Source organism: Gallinula chloropus (genome assembly GCF_964237585.1).
Source record: "Gallinula chloropus genome assembly, chromosome: 13".
In the NCBI taxonomy this organism is placed as follows: domain Eukaryota; kingdom Metazoa; phylum Chordata; class Aves; order Gruiformes; family Rallidae; genus Gallinula; species Gallinula chloropus.
In genome coordinates this window covers 18,346,619-18,367,883 of record NC_140098.1, presented here as the reverse complement: position 1 = coordinate 18,367,883, position 21,265 = coordinate 18,346,619, and the positions used below count along the sequence as shown (strand labels likewise).

The 21,265-nt window shown below is 38.2% G+C and overlaps 2 protein-coding genes across 2 annotated transcripts; one reads left to right on the top strand and one right to left on the bottom strand.

Moving 5' to 3' along the window:
- Positions 1–385: 385 nt before the first annotated feature.
- On the bottom strand, positions 386–12,372 carry CMC2 (C-X9-C motif containing 2). Its single transcript, XM_084270010.1, has 4 exons — positions 12,296–12,372; positions 6,792–6,928; positions 4,647–4,718; positions 386–2,372 (listed from the first exon to the last, which is right to left on the bottom strand). The coding sequence occupies exons 2-4, from the start codon at positions 6,870–6,872 to the stop codon at positions 2,298–2,300; spliced, it is 228 nt and encodes a 75-aa protein (XP_084126136.1). The 5' UTR covers positions 6,873–6,928; positions 12,296–12,372; the 3' UTR covers positions 386–2,297.
- Positions 12,000–20,979, top strand: CENPN (centromere protein N; the record flags this gene model as incomplete). Its single annotated transcript, XM_084270009.1, has 11 exons — positions 12,000–12,092; positions 12,987–13,176; positions 14,822–14,867; positions 15,587–15,643; positions 16,010–16,086; positions 17,624–17,800; positions 18,531–18,632; positions 19,173–19,230; positions 19,683–19,792; positions 20,442–20,565; positions 20,864–20,979. Exons 2-11 carry the CDS (start codon positions 13,006–13,008, stop codon positions 20,977–20,979), a joined length of 1,038 nt encoding a protein of 345 aa, XP_084126135.1. The 5' UTR covers positions 12,000–12,092; positions 12,987–13,005.
- Positions 20,980–21,265: the final 286 nt, after the last annotated feature.

Below are 21,265 nucleotides of genomic sequence, written 5' to 3'. Positions count from 1 at the left end.
TTAAGGCAGCTGATGCTTTTCCCAAGCCAAAACAAGTGACTTGATGTCTGTTCTAGGGATGAGTTTTGTCAAAAGCACAGTAAGGTCTTCTGCAAGCAACAAATGCCCCAAAAGATCTTTCTGCACAGTGACCTTTTTGAAAGGTAGTTTGGTTTATCTACTGGAGTACATAAAAATTAATTAAAATCTCCCTAAGTATTATTACACTAGTGTTTCTCAGTGTCAAGATCAAATTAGCAACAAAACCCCTCTCAAAAAAAGGAGCAAATCCACAGCATTCAGTGGGTAATCCTGTATCACACTGCTAGCAGACAGAAGAGACCGAAGAGACAAAAAAGACCGAAGGATGAACATGATCCCACTTTCACAGGTAAACACAGTTTATCTGTAAAACCGATTTATTGCTAGATGTAGTTCAAAGTATCAATAGACATTGTGCATGCCATCTGGTCTTTCATTCATTAACTACTTTGAAAATATGATTCTGACTAATGAGCGGTGTTAAGTGGCTTTTGGATTATTTTGTCACGATTCTGTGACTCCCGATCTTTCACTAGAACCTGATGAAAGAAAGGAAAGCTTCAGTGCTTCTGCACTCTGATAGCAGCTTTGCAACCTGATCTCTAGGACAAATGTCAATTCATTTACTTAAAAATTACAAGCATCCCCCAATCCTATTTAAAAGCTTGCCTGAAGTCGATTTTATCATCACAAATGGAAGAAGGTTCAAGGATGCAGAGTTCCCAGTTAGGGAACTTCACTATGAAGTACACTTCAGAATACTTTTGAAGAATACCAGTAAAAAGACTGCATTGCTTCCAACCCCTCAAGTATTTAATTCAAATAATGCACCATTTACTTATTCTAAGAAAGGCAGACAGCAAGTCAAAAGATGCAGAAAAAATTGCTTCCGTTTTTCTTGGAACTTTCACTGAAAACATTCATGATGATGTTTTACCAACTTAACAAGATCCATACAGGTATTGAAAAAAACCCAGTAAGAATATTCCAATTAATCTTTCAAAATAGACCACAAAATGCAGCTTTCTTCCAAAAAAAAAAAAAAGTACATTCAAGATTGAGAGTCAACAACAGTTCTTACAAACTGTAGAATTCATGGTAGAACAAGCTCCTTTTCTTCAAAAAGTCTCAGAACACTTGGTAAATTTGGCTCAATTTTTTTTTTCCCTTTAAGTAGTCTTTTGTTACTAGGGAGAAAAGTCATTTAAAAATAAGGTGAATGCATCAGACATCCAGCAAAGCAGCTCCATCACTGCACAAACCAACATGCTTTAATATCAAATCTTCTCAAATTCAGAGACTTGTTGAAGACTTTCTGGAGTATGATAGCAAATAAACAGCTCTCATAGGCTAATGAGGCAACTTGGTTAACACAACACTAGTTGAGTTCCTATCAGAAAGGCAAGTTACATTTTCATTCATGTCAATGTGAGTTTTCCTTCAACAGAAATAGTCGTGTAACTTGACTTCACCTTTGTACTACATAACATGGAGGAACTATTCAGCTTGAATTTTTGGCAGCACTCTTTAAAAAAAAAAAAATCACTCTGTACTCAACAGAAATCAAGGCAATGCTCTGTAAATGCTCTGTAAATCCCTGGAAACGTTCCATTCTGAATTTCTAAAGCTGCTTACTTTGGGTATGATGAACAAATTGTCTTACAACAGTCAACACTGTACGTATGGCTGGCAAAAAGAATTTTTAATCTTCTCAGTGGAAGATGGTATTTTCATCATTTTAGCTCCAATATTAGAACTCCAATTACTTGATAGGCAATTTCCAATTTCAAGCCACATCTGTTTAAAATTTTTTTGCTAATTTATTTAAGCAGTGTTATCACAACATTACAAAGACTAATGGAAAAGTCATTTGGTGTTTTGCAAGAGGGAAAAAAAAAAGAGATGAAAGAAAAACTGCTAAACACAAAGAAATAAAAGCAACTCAGCCCAAGGTGAGGAATATAGCACCCCTGAACACATAATACTCCACACACATTGATTTCTCATTACTTAACAATCGTAATACAACCAAACTAGAAACAAAGACTTGCCACAATAGTTTGCTTTTAGAGGTCAAAAATGAAGTGAAGCTGTGAGTGATCATTTCCCCACACACACACACACCTTGTTTGCCTTGCTGGGAATTAGCATGTATTAGGTGCGTTTATTTTTTCACCATCTCACAAACCACAGGCATTGGTGATGGGAAAGAAGTATTCTGTCAGCTTTCAACTGAGTGTCCCTATTGAGATGCAGCTGTCCAACTACAGTTCAGCTCACTTCTCTGCGTTTTTGTGAGCATTAATTATCCTCCGTCGCGTCGCCTGGTTCCTGGCTCTGTTTTCTTCATACTGGAAGACAGATAAGGAAATTAATAGATCAGCTGTTATCATTAAACAGGTAAGTCAAATTTAAAAGCATAGAGAGCACAGAAACAGTATCTTTGACAGATGCCTTAGAAATGCAGTTAATATCTATATATTGGTTCACTTTTACTTTGAGATTAACGTCTACTTGATTAAAACACATGTTGCAAAGTTTGAGGTTATTAAGCTAAAGAGTATTAGAACATTCTAATAAAGAAGATTCAGCTAATCATAAGGAGGAACTTAATTATACAGCCATCCTATGTAAAACAGTTACACTTCACACTAACTAGGAAAAAAGTTGCATCGGTGCTATTCTGGAGCACAGGTCAGGCTCTTCTCCTTTTAAAAGATACTGATTAATGTAAGGGCATCTGCCCTGTGAAACATGAATTTGTCATCACAGACCTGGGCTAATTTTGATCTTGGTCATTAATTACATGCACAGATAAAGGAGTGTATCAAGATGAAAGGAACAAAGGCAAATTCTGGTTGAATGAGGGTAAGGCTTTGGGTAGGGGGGGTATGGTTTAAGAAGAGAAGCGCAACAGAGACAGGACTCCAGTGTAAAATGGAATCACACGTGTATCTAAGCTGTGAAGGTTTTTTAGGATGACCATGCTTTCAAGTATGCTCCAGCATAAGCCCAAAGCACCTAGTTTTATTTCATTGTTGCCAAAAAGGAAACATTTAGATGGCTAAAATAAATTAAAAGTTAAAACAAACCCAACAATGTATGATTTGGTATACATTTCATGAGAAGCAAGTTATTCTTAGCCTTAAGTTAGAGCATATGTGTGTTCAATTTTTTAATAATTGGTATCAATAATAAAATCCAAGTAACCCACAAATACTCAATTCTATATACTATGTAATAAACTACTAAGGAGATTGATTTTTGGAAAGGGATTATCATTTTTCACTCATTATACTGATTGGTTGATAGCTGAAATAAAGGCCCAAAACATTACTTAACATTACAGAATTCTTAACTTTTTCCCATGCCAGTATTTTATTTTTCAATAACCCATGCATGTTTTTAAGTACATTGAGAACAAGGGATCTTTAAATGCTACATCTGTACCTATTCTATACTTGTGAACAGCCTTTCAGGCACTTCCTAGTAATGGAATATTAATGTAGCCATATTTTAAGAAAGCAGACAAATATAGCCATCAAGAAATCCTTTTAATGTAGAGGCTTCAATGGAACAAAGAAAAAGATGACATGGAAATCAGCTTTAATCATAGAATGGTCAGGACTGGAAGGGACCTTAAAGATCCATTTCCAACCCCTATGCCATGGACAGGGACACCTCTCACTAGACCAGGCTGCTCAAGGTCCCATCCAACCTGGCCTTGAACGCTTCCAGCCACTTCTCTGGGCAACCTGTTCCAGTGTCTCACCACCCTCATAGTGAAGAATTTCTTCCTAATACCCAATCTAAATCTACCTGCTTCCAATTTAAAACCATTCCCCCTCATCTTACCACTACAAAATTTTCCATATCTGTGCTATAGTTTTTATAAGATTAAAAATAATTGGTATTTGACACAAGCAGATGAAATCAATTCCCATCGACTGACAAGAGGGAAAAGAGGAGGCCAAAACTGCTCTGGCTCCTTTTTTAGACACATTTGTGAAAATTATGTCAAAAATCAGTAAGTAAATTTCAAGTTAAAAGTGTGTGAAAATTTAATTTATGTGTTCTATCATGTAGGCATGACAACCAGCTGATAATCTTCTGAAAGTGTGCCCAATCTACTTAAACTCCTGGAGTTTTCCATTCTTTCCTAGATCTAGTCTGGTAACAAGTAGGTCCTAAGCAGCAGTATTTACATCTAGAACCTAACTCAGCAACTCACACAGCTTCAGTAATAGATGTTAATCATGCAGAAGTGACCATTACTGCTTTATATTCTATACTGTACAAATACAACTAGAACTACAAAAAAAAACAAAAACCCTAAGAAAAAAAATCAGAAGCAACCTGTTGTCAGTTCCTATTTGCAATACTTTTGTGTTTAAAATGTGCTTGCCTATTTTTGTATAAGCTAAACCAGACCATGCCATTTGTTAGAGTCAGATTTTACCTTGCAAATTTATCAAAAAAATCATTAAATCTGGTCTCAAATGCCCACTCCCTAACATTTCAAGGCCTATTTACTGGTTTGTACTGCCTTAGTAAAAAGCAGCTGTATTTCTATGCTGTGGATTTTTTTAATTAAGTATTTAATTCACAATAAATGTGTTTCTTACCTCTTTCTTTAAGCACTTCCGCATCTCACGATCAATATCATTGCAGTGGCCAAAAAATTTCAAAACGTTGTGCTGATAATTTAATGAGAGGAAAAAAGAATTACAATTCAAAGGATTCTTCCTCTGAAGCTCTCAATTTCTTTGAAGTCACTTGCATTTTGCAAGGTATCCTGGTTGTCTTTTTCTTTTCTCTGTTTTGTGAAAAACTATAGTTTTTAACCTTTTTGCTGAGTAGCTACAAGTTAGAGCTACTCCTGAACCTCATCTGAGCCATCACATCTTGCTGAAAGTTGAAGGTACTCACCATGTTGTATAAACAGACTAAAAAAGGATACCTAAGAAGTAAATTCTATGATTCTATGAAAACCAAACTGACTTTGTGAAAACTTATACACAGGACACCAAATTAAAAGAATGCTTTTCGCCCCTCAGGAGTATTTATTTCAAATGTAGATGAAGGTTCATAGGCCATTTTGGCATTATAACAAATGAGCAGGTAGTCACTGATAACTCATTAAGATAACTGAGTTTTCAGGTTCCAGTGACTTCAATTGTAAGAATACTTCAGTACATTCCCCTTGAATGTTAAACTAAAAGGTATTGCTTGCTTTTGACTGAGTGTGAAAGAAGTCATCTTCACCCCTCCTGCTCGGAGACTGCTAGCACAAATACCCTCTCATAATCGAGAGACTGACAAAAGTGACTCCTCTTCATGTGAAGATCAACTTCAAACAAAACCCAGATAATATAACCCTATGCATGACTATTATTACTTCTCCTATCCCCTTCATAAGTCAAATTGGCAATAGATTCCTTTGAATCACTTGCTGCCAAGGAATTCAAGTACACCTTTGAATGCCACTTTCCTCTTCAACACAAGGTAAGCAAATAAGCTACATTATACAAAAAGCCTATGATGTTGACATATTAACATTCATTTTGTTTAAAAAAAGGCAAGTCACCCATTACTTTCACGTAGTGAATTAATTTCTGTGGATTCTTTGGTCAAAGCATAAAATGTCCAAATATGTATGTAACAAAAAGCAGGACAAATCTGAGTGTATTTTCTTTCCTGATTGGTTTTGTTTTCATGACTACGAAAAATTAATGACATTTTAATTTTCTATTGCCTATAGAAGCTTTATTCTCCTTTTAGCTGGTAGTCAAGTTTATTTGGCAATCCTTTTGATGCTGTAATAATTAATGTACAGAGAGAGCCTTCCCAATTTTTTAACACTTATAGTTACATTACAATATGAAATATGTTTCAAAAAGAAAACAAAAAAACCCAAACAAATTTAAAAAGAGAGTCTCCACAATCTCTCAAATTACCTAAAGCATTTTCAGGGAAATTAAAATTTTAGACTTCAGAAGAGCAGCATAACACTTAGACTCAATACAAGTTTTAGTTTTAAAGATTAGGGATTTTTTGTACAAAAACTTTGTATCTTAGGTTTAAAAAACTTAGTGCATAGGAAGAGCCAGACAATGGTATGGGAAGCACCACATATGAGATGGAATTGACATTTCAAGATACTGTACTAAAAGTTTCAATAAAACAAACAAACAATTACATGTTGCTGGACAAACCCAGTACAGATTACTCATTGCAAGTGAGTTTCAGTATTAAACCTCCAGTCCTTTCATCACTGTAATACAGAAAGCAGAAGTTTTTTTATTAGCTTAGCTACATTAAAATCTGCAAAAGTTTTGTTATCCCTCTTTCATGAATACATGAAACGTGAGACAAGATGTTTTTATCAGCCTGGGGTTTTGTTCCTATAATACTTTTGCAAAGAAAAATTTAGAAAATTTAGAATTCTGCATACAAAAAGAGCACATTTGAACTTATTATTATTTTTAATTATAGTACTACTACTAAAAGGTGCAGAAGTTACTTCAATTCTTAAAGTAGGTCTATGCTTGTCAACCTGCAGCACAGGGTTTATTTCCTAATGAAATTCCCTGGCAAAATTTTACTGAAGAGGTATCTGACAACTGTGTGTAAAAACGTACTAGCTCCATTTCCTGGCTGTTCTGCCTAGAGGAGGTTTTTCTCTCTATGATCATATAATATTCTCACTAATTTATCTGACACTTATTTCCCCAACCCACCCACTCTTTTCTCTGCTCAAATCTCCTTACCTCCTTGTGACACTTCTTGAGCAGACTGATAATTAGGTTACATTCTTCAGTGTGGAGATGAGGAGACAGGTCTGGATGCATCTCTAGTTAGGAATAATTTTGGTAGTACATGGACAAGAATCTGAGAAAACTTCCACCTGCCAACATTAAAATATCAAAGTCTTCACTAAAAGCTCAATTTAACAACATATCATCATGCAAAATCATCCTAAAAATATTTTTTTACATAAATGCAACTTAATATACAGAATTTGTATTACACAGTTAAAGGAATAAAATCAGAATGTTGTCTTCTATGCAGACCAAATGTTAAAACTACAAATTTATATTCTTTGTTACCATGGACATAAGCATGCACTTGGGTTTTTAAGTTTCCCTAGTAGCATTGATCTTTCTTGAACTGCAGATTTTATCTTTCCTTTCCTACTTCAGTTTCCTTCTTTCTAGCTTTAAAAAAGCTAAGCATATATGATTTTCTTTTACCTCCTATGAATATGGTTCAGAACAGGAAGCACAATGATATTTCATTACAGCACTCTGATAACTGGCATCTTTTTTCAGTTATCTACATGTTTTTTTAAAAATCCTGATGCAAAGCATTCATGGCCCTTTTAAACCAGTACTTAATTATTTAAAAAATGGAGTAACAATGTTTTCCTAATTATGCCCAGTTGGACTGTCCTTTCTTGCAACTTCACATCCTTGCCTCTTACCCTTTCACCGCACTTCTCTGAAAAGCATCTGGATCTGTCTTTTACAGGAAACCCCCACTCTTTCCAATAGTGGAAGACAACTTTTAGGTTTCCTCCAAATCTTCTCTTTAGAACACTAAAGCAACCTAGCTGCCTTGACCTTACTGCATATGCCAGCTCTTCCACCCACCAAACTGCCTTATTTTTCTGCTTTGATCGACTCGTGTTTGGCTTTATATATAGATATATACAGATACATATGTGTCTCTGATAGACTGTGGGACTCAAAAATGAACACAGTATTTCAGATGCAGGCTCAAGACTGCCAAGAGAAAGGAGTATCTTCTCTTGACCTGCTAGCTACAGTTCTAACACAGCCCTGTATGTGTTATTCTTTATTGCCACACGAGTGCACTGCTCAGTCGTATCTCAATTTCATGTCAACCAGGACCCCCAGGTCCTTTTCTGCAGGGTGCTGTGGAGCAAGAACAGCTTCATTCTAGAAATAAATGGTTGTATCACTTCTCATTTAAAAAAAAAAATATTCTCAGAAGTAATCCTCAAGATACCTTGTTGAAAAGGATGACGTGGCATATGATCATGGCTGAAATAAAAATGACATCTTTGTTCTGGAAGATCATTCCACCAGGGAGAGAAGAAGAAAAGTCCAGTTCATGCCAGGACAAATGGCCTCATCTGGACAAAATTTTATGGTGCTGGCAGCTATTATCTACACTGCTATTCCTAGAATACTCAAGTAATATATTGGGCTTGATGAGGTACGTACACTAATTTACCCAGAATTTCCCAGCACATGTTCAGCTTCACAAGAGTCACATTCCCACAGGCAAACAAAATTTTAAAAATCCAAACAGGCTGATAAGCCTCCTGAGACCCATGAGAATATCCACACAGTCTTGCAAACACATGTAGTAATTTCTGTCAAGAATCTCCCCATACTATCTGGATGTCTAATATCCTACTACATACACTCCTAGTGCAGAAAAAGTTGGAAGCTGTACAAGTCGCTTAAGCATTCTATTCAACAAATTAACAAATGAACCTTTAGAAATATGACAGCAGGAGCACGACACTAACAGCAAAGTGATTAAGAACCCTGCTGTGTTATTGCCACCAGCTTTTGATTGCAAGCCACACTAAGTCAATATGTTTTAAATTTATCAGTAGATTTCTTTGATAGCACTAGAGTTAGCATTCCCCTGAGAGGGTGACCTGCTTAGTGACTGCACACTGCTTTAACATGTGAGAACCCAGCTGATTATTAAAACTCTTCATCATTCAGCCTCCAACCACTCTTCCTGAAGCTGTCGTCTGAGTTTGCTGTCTCAGAAGGAGAAAGCAAGACTAATACCCTCATGAAATCAGCAGTATGCACATCAGCATAGGCCAGAAAGTCAAAGGGAACATTTCAAGGAAAGATGCATTTTCTCTAAACTACGATCAGTAATCACTGTCATTGTTTACAAAATCACGGCCAGGTAAAGTGGATAAAAGCTATTGGTGCCACAAACAGACAGGGTATGTCATCAATTAAAAGCTTTCTAACAATTCAAATTCACTTTCCAGTGACACCTCTCGCAGGACAGATGCTACAAATAAGACGTTCTAACTGTCACACCAGTTCATAGGTAGCGTAAGATACCAATTCTTTCAAGTTTACCAGATCCAGTACTCCATCCGTGTAGGTTATGATGGATTAAAGTAACAAAACATCTCAAAGTGATCATGGAAGGCTTAACTGGAGCCCTTAAGTACGTTTGAAGTCCATGACTGAACAGTGCTGTAAGTGCTATTATATTTAAGAGTGTCAGATTAGACAGGGATCTATCTATAAATGATCACAAAATCCTAGAATATTTTAGCTGGAGGGGAACGACTGTGACAGGTGAGTTTTAAGAGGAACAAAACCACATATGAACAAACCACAGGATGAACTATAGGTTTCCTAAGTTTCTTTTTAATAATTTTCTAATCTAAATGAAGATAGGAAGTTGCCATCTTATCAGAATTTAAGTCCACATGAACAAAATTTTACAGTAGTAGTAGCTCACATGGAATCTAAGTATGAAATAAAGGGGTTTTTTTTAAAGGCTTATTGGAAATAAGCAATATAAATTGCTCTGAGAAAGCTCCTAAAAGAAATGCTGGATAAAGAACATCAAGGTAAACATGCTATTGCTATAGTAGAAATACTAACAGTAAAGTAGAACAACAATATTAAGAAAATACAGGAATTGCTTTAGGAGGAGAACAGACTGCAAAATACTATGCAAACATTAATATCTGAAGTGAATATTTGGAAAGAAGTATTTAGATGAACTCTGTATGAAGGCACTGACATATCTCACTGGGTTGCACAAAAATGGTCTGCTTTGTAATGTGTTTTACATGAGATTTGTGGAAGATGTTTATTTCTGCAGTTTTTTCTTCCTCGTTAAAAGTTACACATATATCTAAATGGTTTGGTTGAAATGCCTTAAGAACTATGGGCACACTTCTGTAATTAGCCCCTGAACAGAGGAAAAAAAAACAAACAAAAAATCCCCAACAAAACACAAAACGCGAATTCACGGATTGCCCAGACTTCTTAAAGCAAAACCCTTGTCTGGCAGCCCTGAAGATGAAAAATTGCGCCTGGGCACCTACATCGCCAGCGACTGCGCTCCTTAGGCAGAAGCCCGGAGCTGCCCGCAGCAGCGCTGCGAACAGGGAACACCCGCGGGGCGGCAGCACGGCCCTGCAACCGAGGACACGGCCAGCGGAGGGAAGGGCACACACCTCTCCAAGTTTCCTATGGAGTGCACTCACCACCTGTAACATTTACTTTCGCACTTCATTTCACTGTCTAATTTGGGTAAGACCAGGCATTTTGGTTTGAAGTTCTCAGTAACGTTGGATCGTTCCGATTGATTTTAGACAGGAACGCTTAAAATAAAAACAACTCTGTTCACTCAAATCACTGGTGTTCTCTGTAAGATCACACAGTTTTAGCATTGAAACAGATTCAGCTCCACACTGGTTTCCTGAAGATATCATTCATATCGTTTCAGCAGAACCTCTTCACTCCTAATATCATCTTTTGTACACAACTCTCAAATATCTTTGACAAAAGCAGCTTAGAATACTCATAAGATCAGTCACACAGTGAAATTACAAGTGACAGTTGATAACACTGTTTCAAGAAGCCTAGGGAACACTGAACTAAGAACCCTTTTTCTAGCTTTTAATAATATGGTTAGAATCTTGCAGGATATTAAAGTATCATTGCATTCTGTTATCCTTAAGGCCGTGATTAGCCACATTGAAAATGACCCCTAACACTCCAATAAATTTAGCCAGACACCTTCACTTTAATAAAGTTTAGCTAGACGTTATAAAAATTAGTCACAACCTCTTGAATTTCAGTCTTGAAAATGATGCGGTAGCTTTCCAATATTACATACTGGAATAGGGGAAAAATAATTTAGATACATACCTATGAAGACTTGCAAATACTAAGGAAATTCAAGGGGGGCGGGGTATAATGCCTAGGTTTTAAATATTTTAATATTTGGATGGTATTTACTTTCCCTGGAGTTAATTTTAAAATTTTGATAAATAAGATCAATACTGATTTTCAACTGTCTTTCTTCATGGCCACTCTCTGCCAAAAATTCCACATCCCTCACATTAGAATAAGTGCTCACCTGGTGCTGTTAGTGGTAGCAAAGCTACACCACGCCTGATTCCATACTTTGTACAGCAAGTTAGAAAGGTTTGAGTCCTACCGAATACAGGTAGTTGAACACCAAGTAATTCCTACGGTTTTATTTCTGGTTAAAACAAACGATCAGGAAGAGCACAGTAATGCATTTTCACCTCCTGGCAGTTATTTAAGGTTGGAGCCATAGAACAAAGATCATCATAGCTACAGGACAATTAGCAAAATGCAATTAAAACATGCAGCAAGTCACGCTGCACGGTATCACGTTCTATCACAAGAGATTACTGAAGCGACCTTGCTGTTCCTGCTCTGTGCAAATAAGACTCTGCAGTCAAGCATGACAAGACCCAGCCAGTATAAAGCGAGTATCAGGTGCTGCGGCCGAATTCCTGTTTGGCAAGTTGCTCTTGTCCTTGAGCCGCATCCACCATTCATCTCGCCATGTCATTCATCTTGCACTGAAGCAAGGAGCACTATAAGCCCAGCGCTGCCAGAAGTGCGCCCTTGCTGAGTGCGGAACTGCTCTCTCCCTCCTGAAAGGGATCGAGAGGATGACGCTTCCCTGCTGGAAAAGGCAGAGTCTGGCCCCTCGGGCAGCCAGACCCCCCGCAGCAAGGCGCGCAGCGCTTGGCAGACACTAAGCACAGCTGCGCTACTAGGTGAGCGGGGCTGCTGCACCTACACTGTCACCAACAGCCCGGCAGCAGGAGGCACCCGGGTCGCCAGCCCTCGCTGTTTACAGCTCCTAGATCGAAAAGCCCTTGAACAGCGGTGGGATACACACAGGCAGGAGAAAGCAGCAGCTCACAACAGCAGCAACGGAGAGCCCTCTGCTCGCACCAGCCCTCTGAAAAATCCTTCTGGGGCCCTGAAAAAGGACGCGAGGTGAGCGGAGGGTCCCAAAAACCAGCCCCGAGCTCAGGCAGGGCACGGCACGGCTCCGCCGAAGGCAGGCGGCGGGGCGAGGAGAAGGGCGGCGAGGAGGACGCTTCCCCGCACGCCCCTTTTTCCCTGCAGCGACCAAAAGGAACAGCGCTGCTCGCCCAGGCCTGGTTAAAGCTTCCCCTCTCAGCCATCCTCGCACTTACTCCAGTCCCCAGAAGGCGAGCCCAGCCAGGTATCACCAGCACCGAGACCGACACCCCAGCCGCCAAGGGCCGGGAGGAGGCGCGGATGACCGGGCAGGCCCAGCCGGAAGCTGCCTCAGCATACTCGCCAGCCGCGGGAAAAGCCCTCACGTCGCCAGCACCGCCCCACGGCGGGATGAGAGGCGGGGCGAGAGGCGGAGAGCCTCGCTACTGGGCGGCTGGGGCACCATGAGGAGTCTGATTGGGCGTTTCGAAAGGCGGGCGGTGATTGGCAGCTGGCGGGGTGCTCGGCGGTTAAGCGGGAAGAGGCGGCAGACGGTAGGTATGTTCCCGTCGCGTGTCGGGATGGGTCGGGCTGCTCCGCCTGGTTGAGTGTCTCCATGTCCGCTGCCTGAGGTACCCTGGACACCTAGGGACAGGTAGCGCTAGCTCTTGGTGACGGCCGCTGCCTCATCCCTCTCTGGGAGCTCTAGCTCAGGTCTCAGCGAGGGGGACTCCTGAGGGCTTGGGGGGAGGCGGTGTAGGAGGTGCCTTAGCTCGCTGTCGTTGGTGTTCGCGGTGTGTGTGGTAGTGCCATGCTCAGGGCTGGTGCCAGTGCTCTGCCGGTTGCGCTTAGGTGCAGTTTTCTGTGCTTTACAAAAGGAGTAAATCCCCTGAGCCTGCCTTGGTTATGATTTCTTTAACGTTTCAGCTTGCCAGGTGGCTCCATCATGGATGAAACTGTTGCTGAGTATATCCGCAGAACCGTGCTAAGAATCCCACGAGATGAAATCAAGGCGATGCTGGAGACGTGGGGCTTCCTCTCTGAGGCACAGCTGCGAACCCTAAACTTCCATCAGATGAAGGATAACATTTCTCAAGACATCGTTCAGCTCTGTGAGGTAATCCTTTCCTTTGGGAGCTGTGGGCCAGTGACGTACAGGATGCATGTTAAAGCCCCGTTGAAGAATATTCTTACAGAGAAATTCATGTTCTTTGGCCACAGCACAGCATCAAATAGCAGTCTGTAGTCTGGAAAGTGTAAGCCTGAGTTTGTGATACCATCAGTCCTATCTGATTGGTAGGAGTTCAGGATTGACCCTTACTGAGAGTGGCTATGTGTGTTTTGAATAATAGGTTGCACAAGATAGATTAAAATCTCAGTGCATTAAACCTTTAAGAAATGGGTGTATATCTAAATTGTAAAATAAAGACACTGACTGAGATGTCTACTAATTACATAGTGCAAATTTAAATCTATTTATTATGTGTAATGATAGTACACACAACTAATGTTAGTTAGTTTATAACTTACAGACTTTTTAGATTTTTATTTTCCTTGGCCAGAACTATTTCCATTTTGTGGAATTGGACTCAATCTCTGGAGGTCCCCCTTCCAACCCCCACAATTCTATGAATCTGTCAGGAAAAAAGGAAGTTTTCTGATCTGGTCTTTATACATAGTAGCATTAGCCAGATAGATACAGTTATTACTTTTAGCTCTAATTCAATAGCCTTTCCTATCATTCTCTTTTAATTTTATCTTCAAAGATTAATTACACAGTGTAGATCAAACTATCAGCAGGAAATTGATAAGTTATTCTTGCAAGATAGAAAACATCATATCAAATGACATTTGTTTCTGAAGCATTCCTATCAATAACAAGAAGTGCCATAAAGTTTCTTAAATACCTTTTCTTGTTGTAAAGGTTAAATAAGGAAGAACCAAGTATGTTAAAATTCCTGACAGTGAAATGCTAGTCACTATTGCATAATGCCATGAATACCTATTAATTTTACTTTCTAATTGGTTGTGCATCATACTGTCACAGAATGATACAGGTTGGAAGGGACTTCTGAAGAACATCCTTTCCAAGATCAGCATCAACTAAAGCAGGTTGCAAAGGACAGAGTCTAGGCAGATTTTTAATGTATCCAGAGATGGAGACTCCTCAACTGGTCTGGGCAGCCTGTCCCAGGGCTCTGCCATCCTCACAGTAAAGAAGTTTCTCTTTATGTTTAGTTGGAACTTTCTATATTCCAATTTGTGCCCATCGCCTCTTATAGTATCACTGGACACCACTGAAAAAAGACTGACCCCTGACCTCATCCTCCTGACTCTCACTCCTAGTCTTCTCTAGGCAGAAAAGTCCCAAGCCCTTCAGCCTTTCTTTGTAAGAGAGATGCTCTAGTCCCCTAATCATAATCCTTTCTTGTGACCTCTCTGTCCTCCTTGATCTGGGGAGCCCAGAACCTCACATGATATTGCAGATGAGGGATGTATGTACATGCATGCACACACTATAGGGACAACGTTCTTGCTGCCTCTGCAGAAACACTTAAACCTTGCTGAAATGGCTTTCCTTATTGATTTCTCAAAACTGTATTGTGTGTGCAGTGGGAATGGTGTGGTGTCTTGAAGGAGAACGTGCGTGTTGTGGACTTCACTGTGATGTAATTTAAACTGCCAATACTGAGATTTTTCACTTACACTGTGACAGAGTATTCTGGGGTCACGGTTCACTGTGTTACTGTTACTCTTTCCAGGAAAAGTCTGCAGACATAAAGCAAGCAGCTGTCCTAGACATGATTTGTAAGTAGAAAATTAATTAAAATAACGTATATTTTTTCTGACTAACTAGATAATGCCACTAAATACATAGCAATTGCCCTAGTGAGGTATTGTGTAAAGAGATTACATTTTAGATGATAAATCTTACTGCATTTGAGCTCAAAATCAACAAAAGCACGTTTGCTGCTTCTGAGGTGTAAATCTAAACTGTGGTAAGCTGCATCCAGCACACAGTTATAAGCATAGAAAGATACATTTGTCTCCTGTATGCATCAAACCCCAAGATCAGCAACATTGTCCTCCAATAGGGAGTGACACAGGCAAACCTACTGGCAAATACTCCAGGTGGAACTCTTAACTCCAACATTAATTCACAGCTTCTATCTAATAGCTTAAATCCCAAGGTTTCTTTTCGCAGTCTACGCTTCTTAGTTTGAACTTAGACTGAGGTACATTCATTTTTAGGTAAAATCCTTCTTTAAACATTGAAGCTCAGAGATAGCCTTTATTAGTTGCTTGTCTGAATTACAAAAGATCTTCCCATCTCTTTTGATAAATTAAAAAAAATATATTTGAGGTTTACTGTGAGTGGTGGTTTAAGAATGCTGAATAAATGATTGTGTTATGGGGAGTAATCTTTCTGAAATAGCCTGCTCAAAAAAAGCATTGTGAAGTTATTTTTTCCTTTAATTACCATTTGTTAATACACTGTGTGACTGAACGATTCCTGTTTCTTGTAGACAACCACATCCACCCAAACAAAAGAATGTGGAGTGTTTACCAGATGAAGAAAACAGGTAAAATGCTTTTCCTTGCTGTAATCTCACTGTTCTCAGCAGCTCACTGCAGTGCTTCCTCAGGTCATACATTTTAAATACAAATACAGTCTTGTATGGATTTTTCAATAGAGATATCTTGAATGGTTTTAGGATACTTTCTATTTGCTTCTGAAGCAATTATTAGATATTAATAACTACTACATAAATATTAACCTTTTTGTTCCATAGCAATAATGAATCTTACACGTAATACACAGCTTTTCATATAAGGCTATGCAACTTCGGCTTTTTCTGCTTAATTTTATTTCAGCAAAGCTAAAAACATCTGAACCAGTTCTTGTAAACACAGGCTTTCCTGTTGTGTTTTTTTTTCTTGTGTAACAGGGGAAGAACCAGAATTTTTTGACATAACAGATTTCAAAAAAAAATTTAAAAGACGACTTCGCTCAGCCTTGAAAAATGTAAGAATAAACCTGTCCTAAATGTGTTACACAGCTCTGGTGTCAATGGATTGTTTTCATAAATTTAATGATGTGGGGTTTTGTTTGGGCTTTTTGGTTTTTTTTTTTCAATCTGCATCAAAAATTAAATGGAATTACACATTTGGAAGTGGTGGGAACTGCATGTGAAATAGGAAAAATGTGTTGCATATTTGTTCAACTTTACAATTACTCTGGAGTAAAGTAAAAGCTAAGTTTGCCTTAAAGTATGACAGGCTTCAAGAGCGATAGTATGTTTATATTATCTATCAAACACATTGCCTAAATAAGTTGATCCTGCTTTCTCCTGCTACCCAGTAACAACACAAACAAAAATATGGGATCGGGGGGGAGTTTGAAGTAGGCAATAAGCAGGACAAGGAAGTTCAGTTGTTATGACTTAAATTAGTAGCAAAATGATGTCCATTTCTTTTTAGTTGTGTATTTGAAATGACATTTTGTGATGGCTGAGAAAACTAGACCCTGCTATTTCATTGCATTATAATGACTGAAAGACTACTATCAATAGCAAGAAGCAGTTTCTAGACTACAGAAATGAGCATGGTAAGAAAAAAAATGGAAAGGAAGTACCTGTTGTCTTACTTCTATATGAAGCAATTTGCAGAAGCCTTTTTTTGCTTTAGCTCTCCGGCTTCATTTAAGCAAAGTAATGGAAAATGCTTCTGGCTAGTTAGCTGTCAGTTCTTGATGGGCAAAGGATTCCCACAGACAACAGTAGAGGGCAATAAATACAAATCAGACTAACAGAGACTCAGCTGCAGTTCATATAACTTTATATGATAATAGAGTTCTGTAGTATTCTTTTTTTAAAATTCCACTGAAACTTTGAAAAGTCACGTTGGTCCAGCAATTTAAACAGTTTGTGGCCTAGCTGGACTGAAAGCTTGACTACATGTGCCTCAGGCAAAGGGGTAGGGATTTTTTTATTTAAGGGAATTTTTTCCACTCTTAAGTCACCCAGATTGATTCAAGGTAAAAAGAAGTAAGTGAGGAGCAAGTCTAAAAGGAAGGAAATCTCTTCCCAGTTTCTGACTGTGTACTCTTGAGCAGTGATGAATACTACAGTCAGGTCTAAAAATCACAAGTTGGTCAAAAGTTTAGTTTCTCAGAAATTTGACATAGCAGAAATAGTGCCACTAGCCCTTCACCTAAATAGACCCCTTTTTATTTTGTTACTTTCCCAAAAGAGAGAAGAATCAAGGCTTTTTTAATATGCTATTTTTATTTTCACCCTTCAGAAGAAAACCTACATCAATGGGAACAGAATTTAATTAGCATTTGAAAGGTGGTTGGTTGGGGCTTTTCCCAGTTTGTGAGGTTATCGGGTTTTTTGGTGGAAATCTGATTTAAATACAATCCTGACCACACTAGTGGGACTTCTTATTCAGGCAGTGGTGTACTAAATTATGTTTGGATCCTGTGAACACAGAGTTGAGAGGTAACAAAGACTTTCTGGGCACCTGGAGGTGTTGGTAAATCAATTTCCTTTTCTCCTTAGGTCACCATCAACTTCAGAGAATATGAGGATAATGCAATCTGGATTAGAATTGCCTGGGGAACCCCATATACAAAACCAAACCAGTACAAAACCAGCTATGTTGTATACCATTCACAGACTCCCTATGTCTTCATTTCTGCTTCAATACTTAGGAGCAACTTGCCTCTGCTATGTCAGGTACAGAACAAAAGTACCGACCCTGACATCACTACAGTCACACAGAGCTATAATTGCATTAGCTTTTGAGAGGATGGGTAAAGATTTGTCACTTCATGTCACTTACATAGTCTTTTTTTCCCTTAACCTGTGATAAAAATGGGGCAACCCCCACCCCCAAAACTTTGTGACCTTTGGCATGGCACATAGTGAATAACTTTAGTTTAATGGGATATTTGCTGACCTTGAATTGTTCTAGTTTCTTAACCAACTGTTAGGCAATATTCAGTTAAAATGTCTCATAGCAGATGAGGAATATTATATCAACAAAGTTAATTTTAAGAATTAAATGCATGAGCTCATTGGGGAATGCTATTAATTAGTTTTAAAAGACATTTCCTGCCAGCTCATGGTGATCAGCATTGGTAATTTTGGGGTTTTTTTTAATCTATTTAGCAGAATTCTGTACAAGTAATTTAATTACTTTATTTATTAATCTGTTTTATTTGTTTATTTTTCAGCTAATAGGGCTATAGGCTTATATGTTCAACCCTGTGAATGCTTTTAAATATTAACCTAAGCTTAGTCAGTCTATTCAACATTTTCTCAGATATGAGAATCCTCCTAGTTAAAGGGCAGTTGCTCACTGGAACAAAAACTTCACAATGTCTAGAAATACTGTATTTTTCCATGTTATAAGCACAGTGATGATGAAGACTGATCTTAAAACAATTTTAATTTTTATTTAAAGGCCCTGGTTGTTGCTTCCAATTACCACGACATCCATGAAATGGAGCTTCGAAGCCAGTCTTTAGACTCTCTTAAAGATATTGTGTTCAGGAGATATAACCAGGTGAGCCACTTCACCAGTACATGCTATGATAAGTCTTGTTCTTTGTTTCAGGCCTAGTTCTCACCCCTAGCAGGGGGTGGAAATTCACCTCTTTCAAGAAGCAATAAAGTTAAAACAATATTGAAGTACCGAGGTGGGCAGCCTTTCAATAAGGTAGCATTCCAGTGGGGATGTATCCCACCTACAATTTATTGTTATTTCTGATAGTTAAACTCAGTCTAAAAATTGTATGAAGAATTCAGTCCTAGGATGCTTCAGTGTCATTTCACTAGGCTACCCAGAGCAAAGAGCTGAAGGCTATTAGAATGGGTGCTTACTCTGCTCGTCCATGTAGAGCTTGTCAGTGGGGAAATGTTCACAAATACCATAGGGCGAGCATTCTTTATAAAGCTGGCCTTTCTGACTTCTGGTAATAGTCAGAAGTTGGAAGAATACTCACTTTCAGAATGAGAAGTAAAAAGAAATCTGGGAAGTTCTTTTCAGTTACAGCTTCTAAAAGTAGAAGTGAACTAAAATTATTTTTTCCCCATCTCCATTTAGAACTTCCAAACTTATCACCCGAGACCTGTACCAAAAAGGGATGTAGCACCAGAAAGTGGTATGTATATTTTAAATTAAAAAGCAGTTCAAAAGTCATTACTGAAATTCAGAATAGGAAATATATGCATGTTACAGTCACATTAAGTTATCTGCCTGGTGGGGTGCTGTAACTACTGGCTATCACTGGGAGAGGGAAATGTTTCCCGGGGCTGCCACTAGACACGGTTACAAAACAAAATATACCCAGTTCTCAGTGTCTCCCATTGTATTACCTTGGGTTTTTTTCTTATGCTAAGAACAGAAAATATAAAAAATAGAAGATATGAAATTACAAATTATGAAGACAACTAGATTATGGAAAAAGAAACTAAAACAAACAGAAAAGATCGTGATGAATTACTTATTTTTTAGATTTTCACCTGACCAGAAAAACCATACTGTATCAACTGACAAAGCTGTCTTTCTGTTTTTCCTCTTCTCTTCCTTTCCCTACTTTTTTCCCTGCAACAGATTTAAGGATAACTCAAGAAAACAAATATGAGAAAGAAAGAATAGAGAGATTGAATCAGGAAAGTTTTGGTGATGGTCCCCTACCAAAACTCGAATTTGCACAATATATGGTAGTAAAAGCAACAGATTTTCTTCTTCTTATATTTTTTCTGTGTTTTTAGTGTAGCTACACTAAATTGCAAATGAAGAAAAATTTTGTGTTCTGTCAAACATTTTAAAATAAATTAGTTAAAAATATCTTTAAGGAACAAATTTGTATCAAGGTTTGGCCGGACTGCTGGATCATGTTTCAGTCTTTTGGCTTTGTGACCTAAGGATTGTGGCTTGTTTCCATAATAAAGATAGACTTAGACCAGCAGTGTGGTGAAGTGTGAGAAATTCAGGTTATTTGAAGTACACACAAAGCTCACGCTACATCCACCATCATAATCTAACTTCTATGACACACAGATTGTATCTGATTAATAGATATATTCTATAGATGTATCTAATGAATAGATGTATTGGAAGGTCTAAGAGGTACTTGATGTTTTTCAGTATTGCTGAACAAGCTGCCTCTTCCAGAGGAGAACTTCACCACGTGGTGGCACCCTCTGATTTTATTGGAATATTCATCCAGCTGGAATAATGTTAATATTAGAAATCATAGACAAACAAGATACAGTCTTGTTATATACTATGTTTTTAATGTGATGCCTAAATAATAACATAGAGATAAAATATATTTAGCGCTTATACTCCCTAATTTTGTGCTAACAGCTTGAGACAATGTTTAAAAGTGACCCTAAAATGGATGTTTTGGATAAAAAAGAACCATTCAGATGTCTGGTCAAGTTTTCAAGCCCTCATCTTTTAGAATCGTTGAAAGCCTTGGCACCAGCAGGTGAGTGTTCCCAAGTCTATCAAACAGAGGAAAAATACACGGTAAATATGTTTGTCATCTTATATTCTGCTTGTATATGGCTTAGGGAAGAACTTCCACAGTTTGTTTGGAAATACATAGAAATATAGTAAATTATTGCTACTGCTTAAAATAAAATATGTCTAAATACATACCAGTTTGTTCTTAGAACGACTGGTTTGTACTGGTTTGACACTCAAGCTGTGGTTTTAGTTGTGTAACGGTTATGAAAGGTAAATATTGGTTGAGTTAAGCCATAATTATCTGTCTCTCTCTGCAGGTATGGCTGATGCACCAGCTTCACCACTACTTACATGTATACCAAAAAAAGCTAGGAATTATTTTAAAATTAGAGAGAAAAAATCTTTATTTGCAGGAAGCTTTGTAAGCCCTTAAGTTAAAACTGATTCACAGAGACATATACAGCTCAGTTGTTACTGGTATTAATCAATCAGCGGAACCAAGCTGGCAACACTCAGCAGCTTTGCATTCAAGTTCTTTAGAGTTGATGAATTGTACTTATTGTAAATTATATAGATATTTTTACATAACTTGCTGCATCATATTTATTCTGAGATGGACTTGATCTGAATATTGTTACAGTATAGGAGTGTCCCTTTCTTAGCTCTGATACCTGTTAAGCTTTGTGCATGCACTTTGTGATTTCTGATTCCCTTTGGAT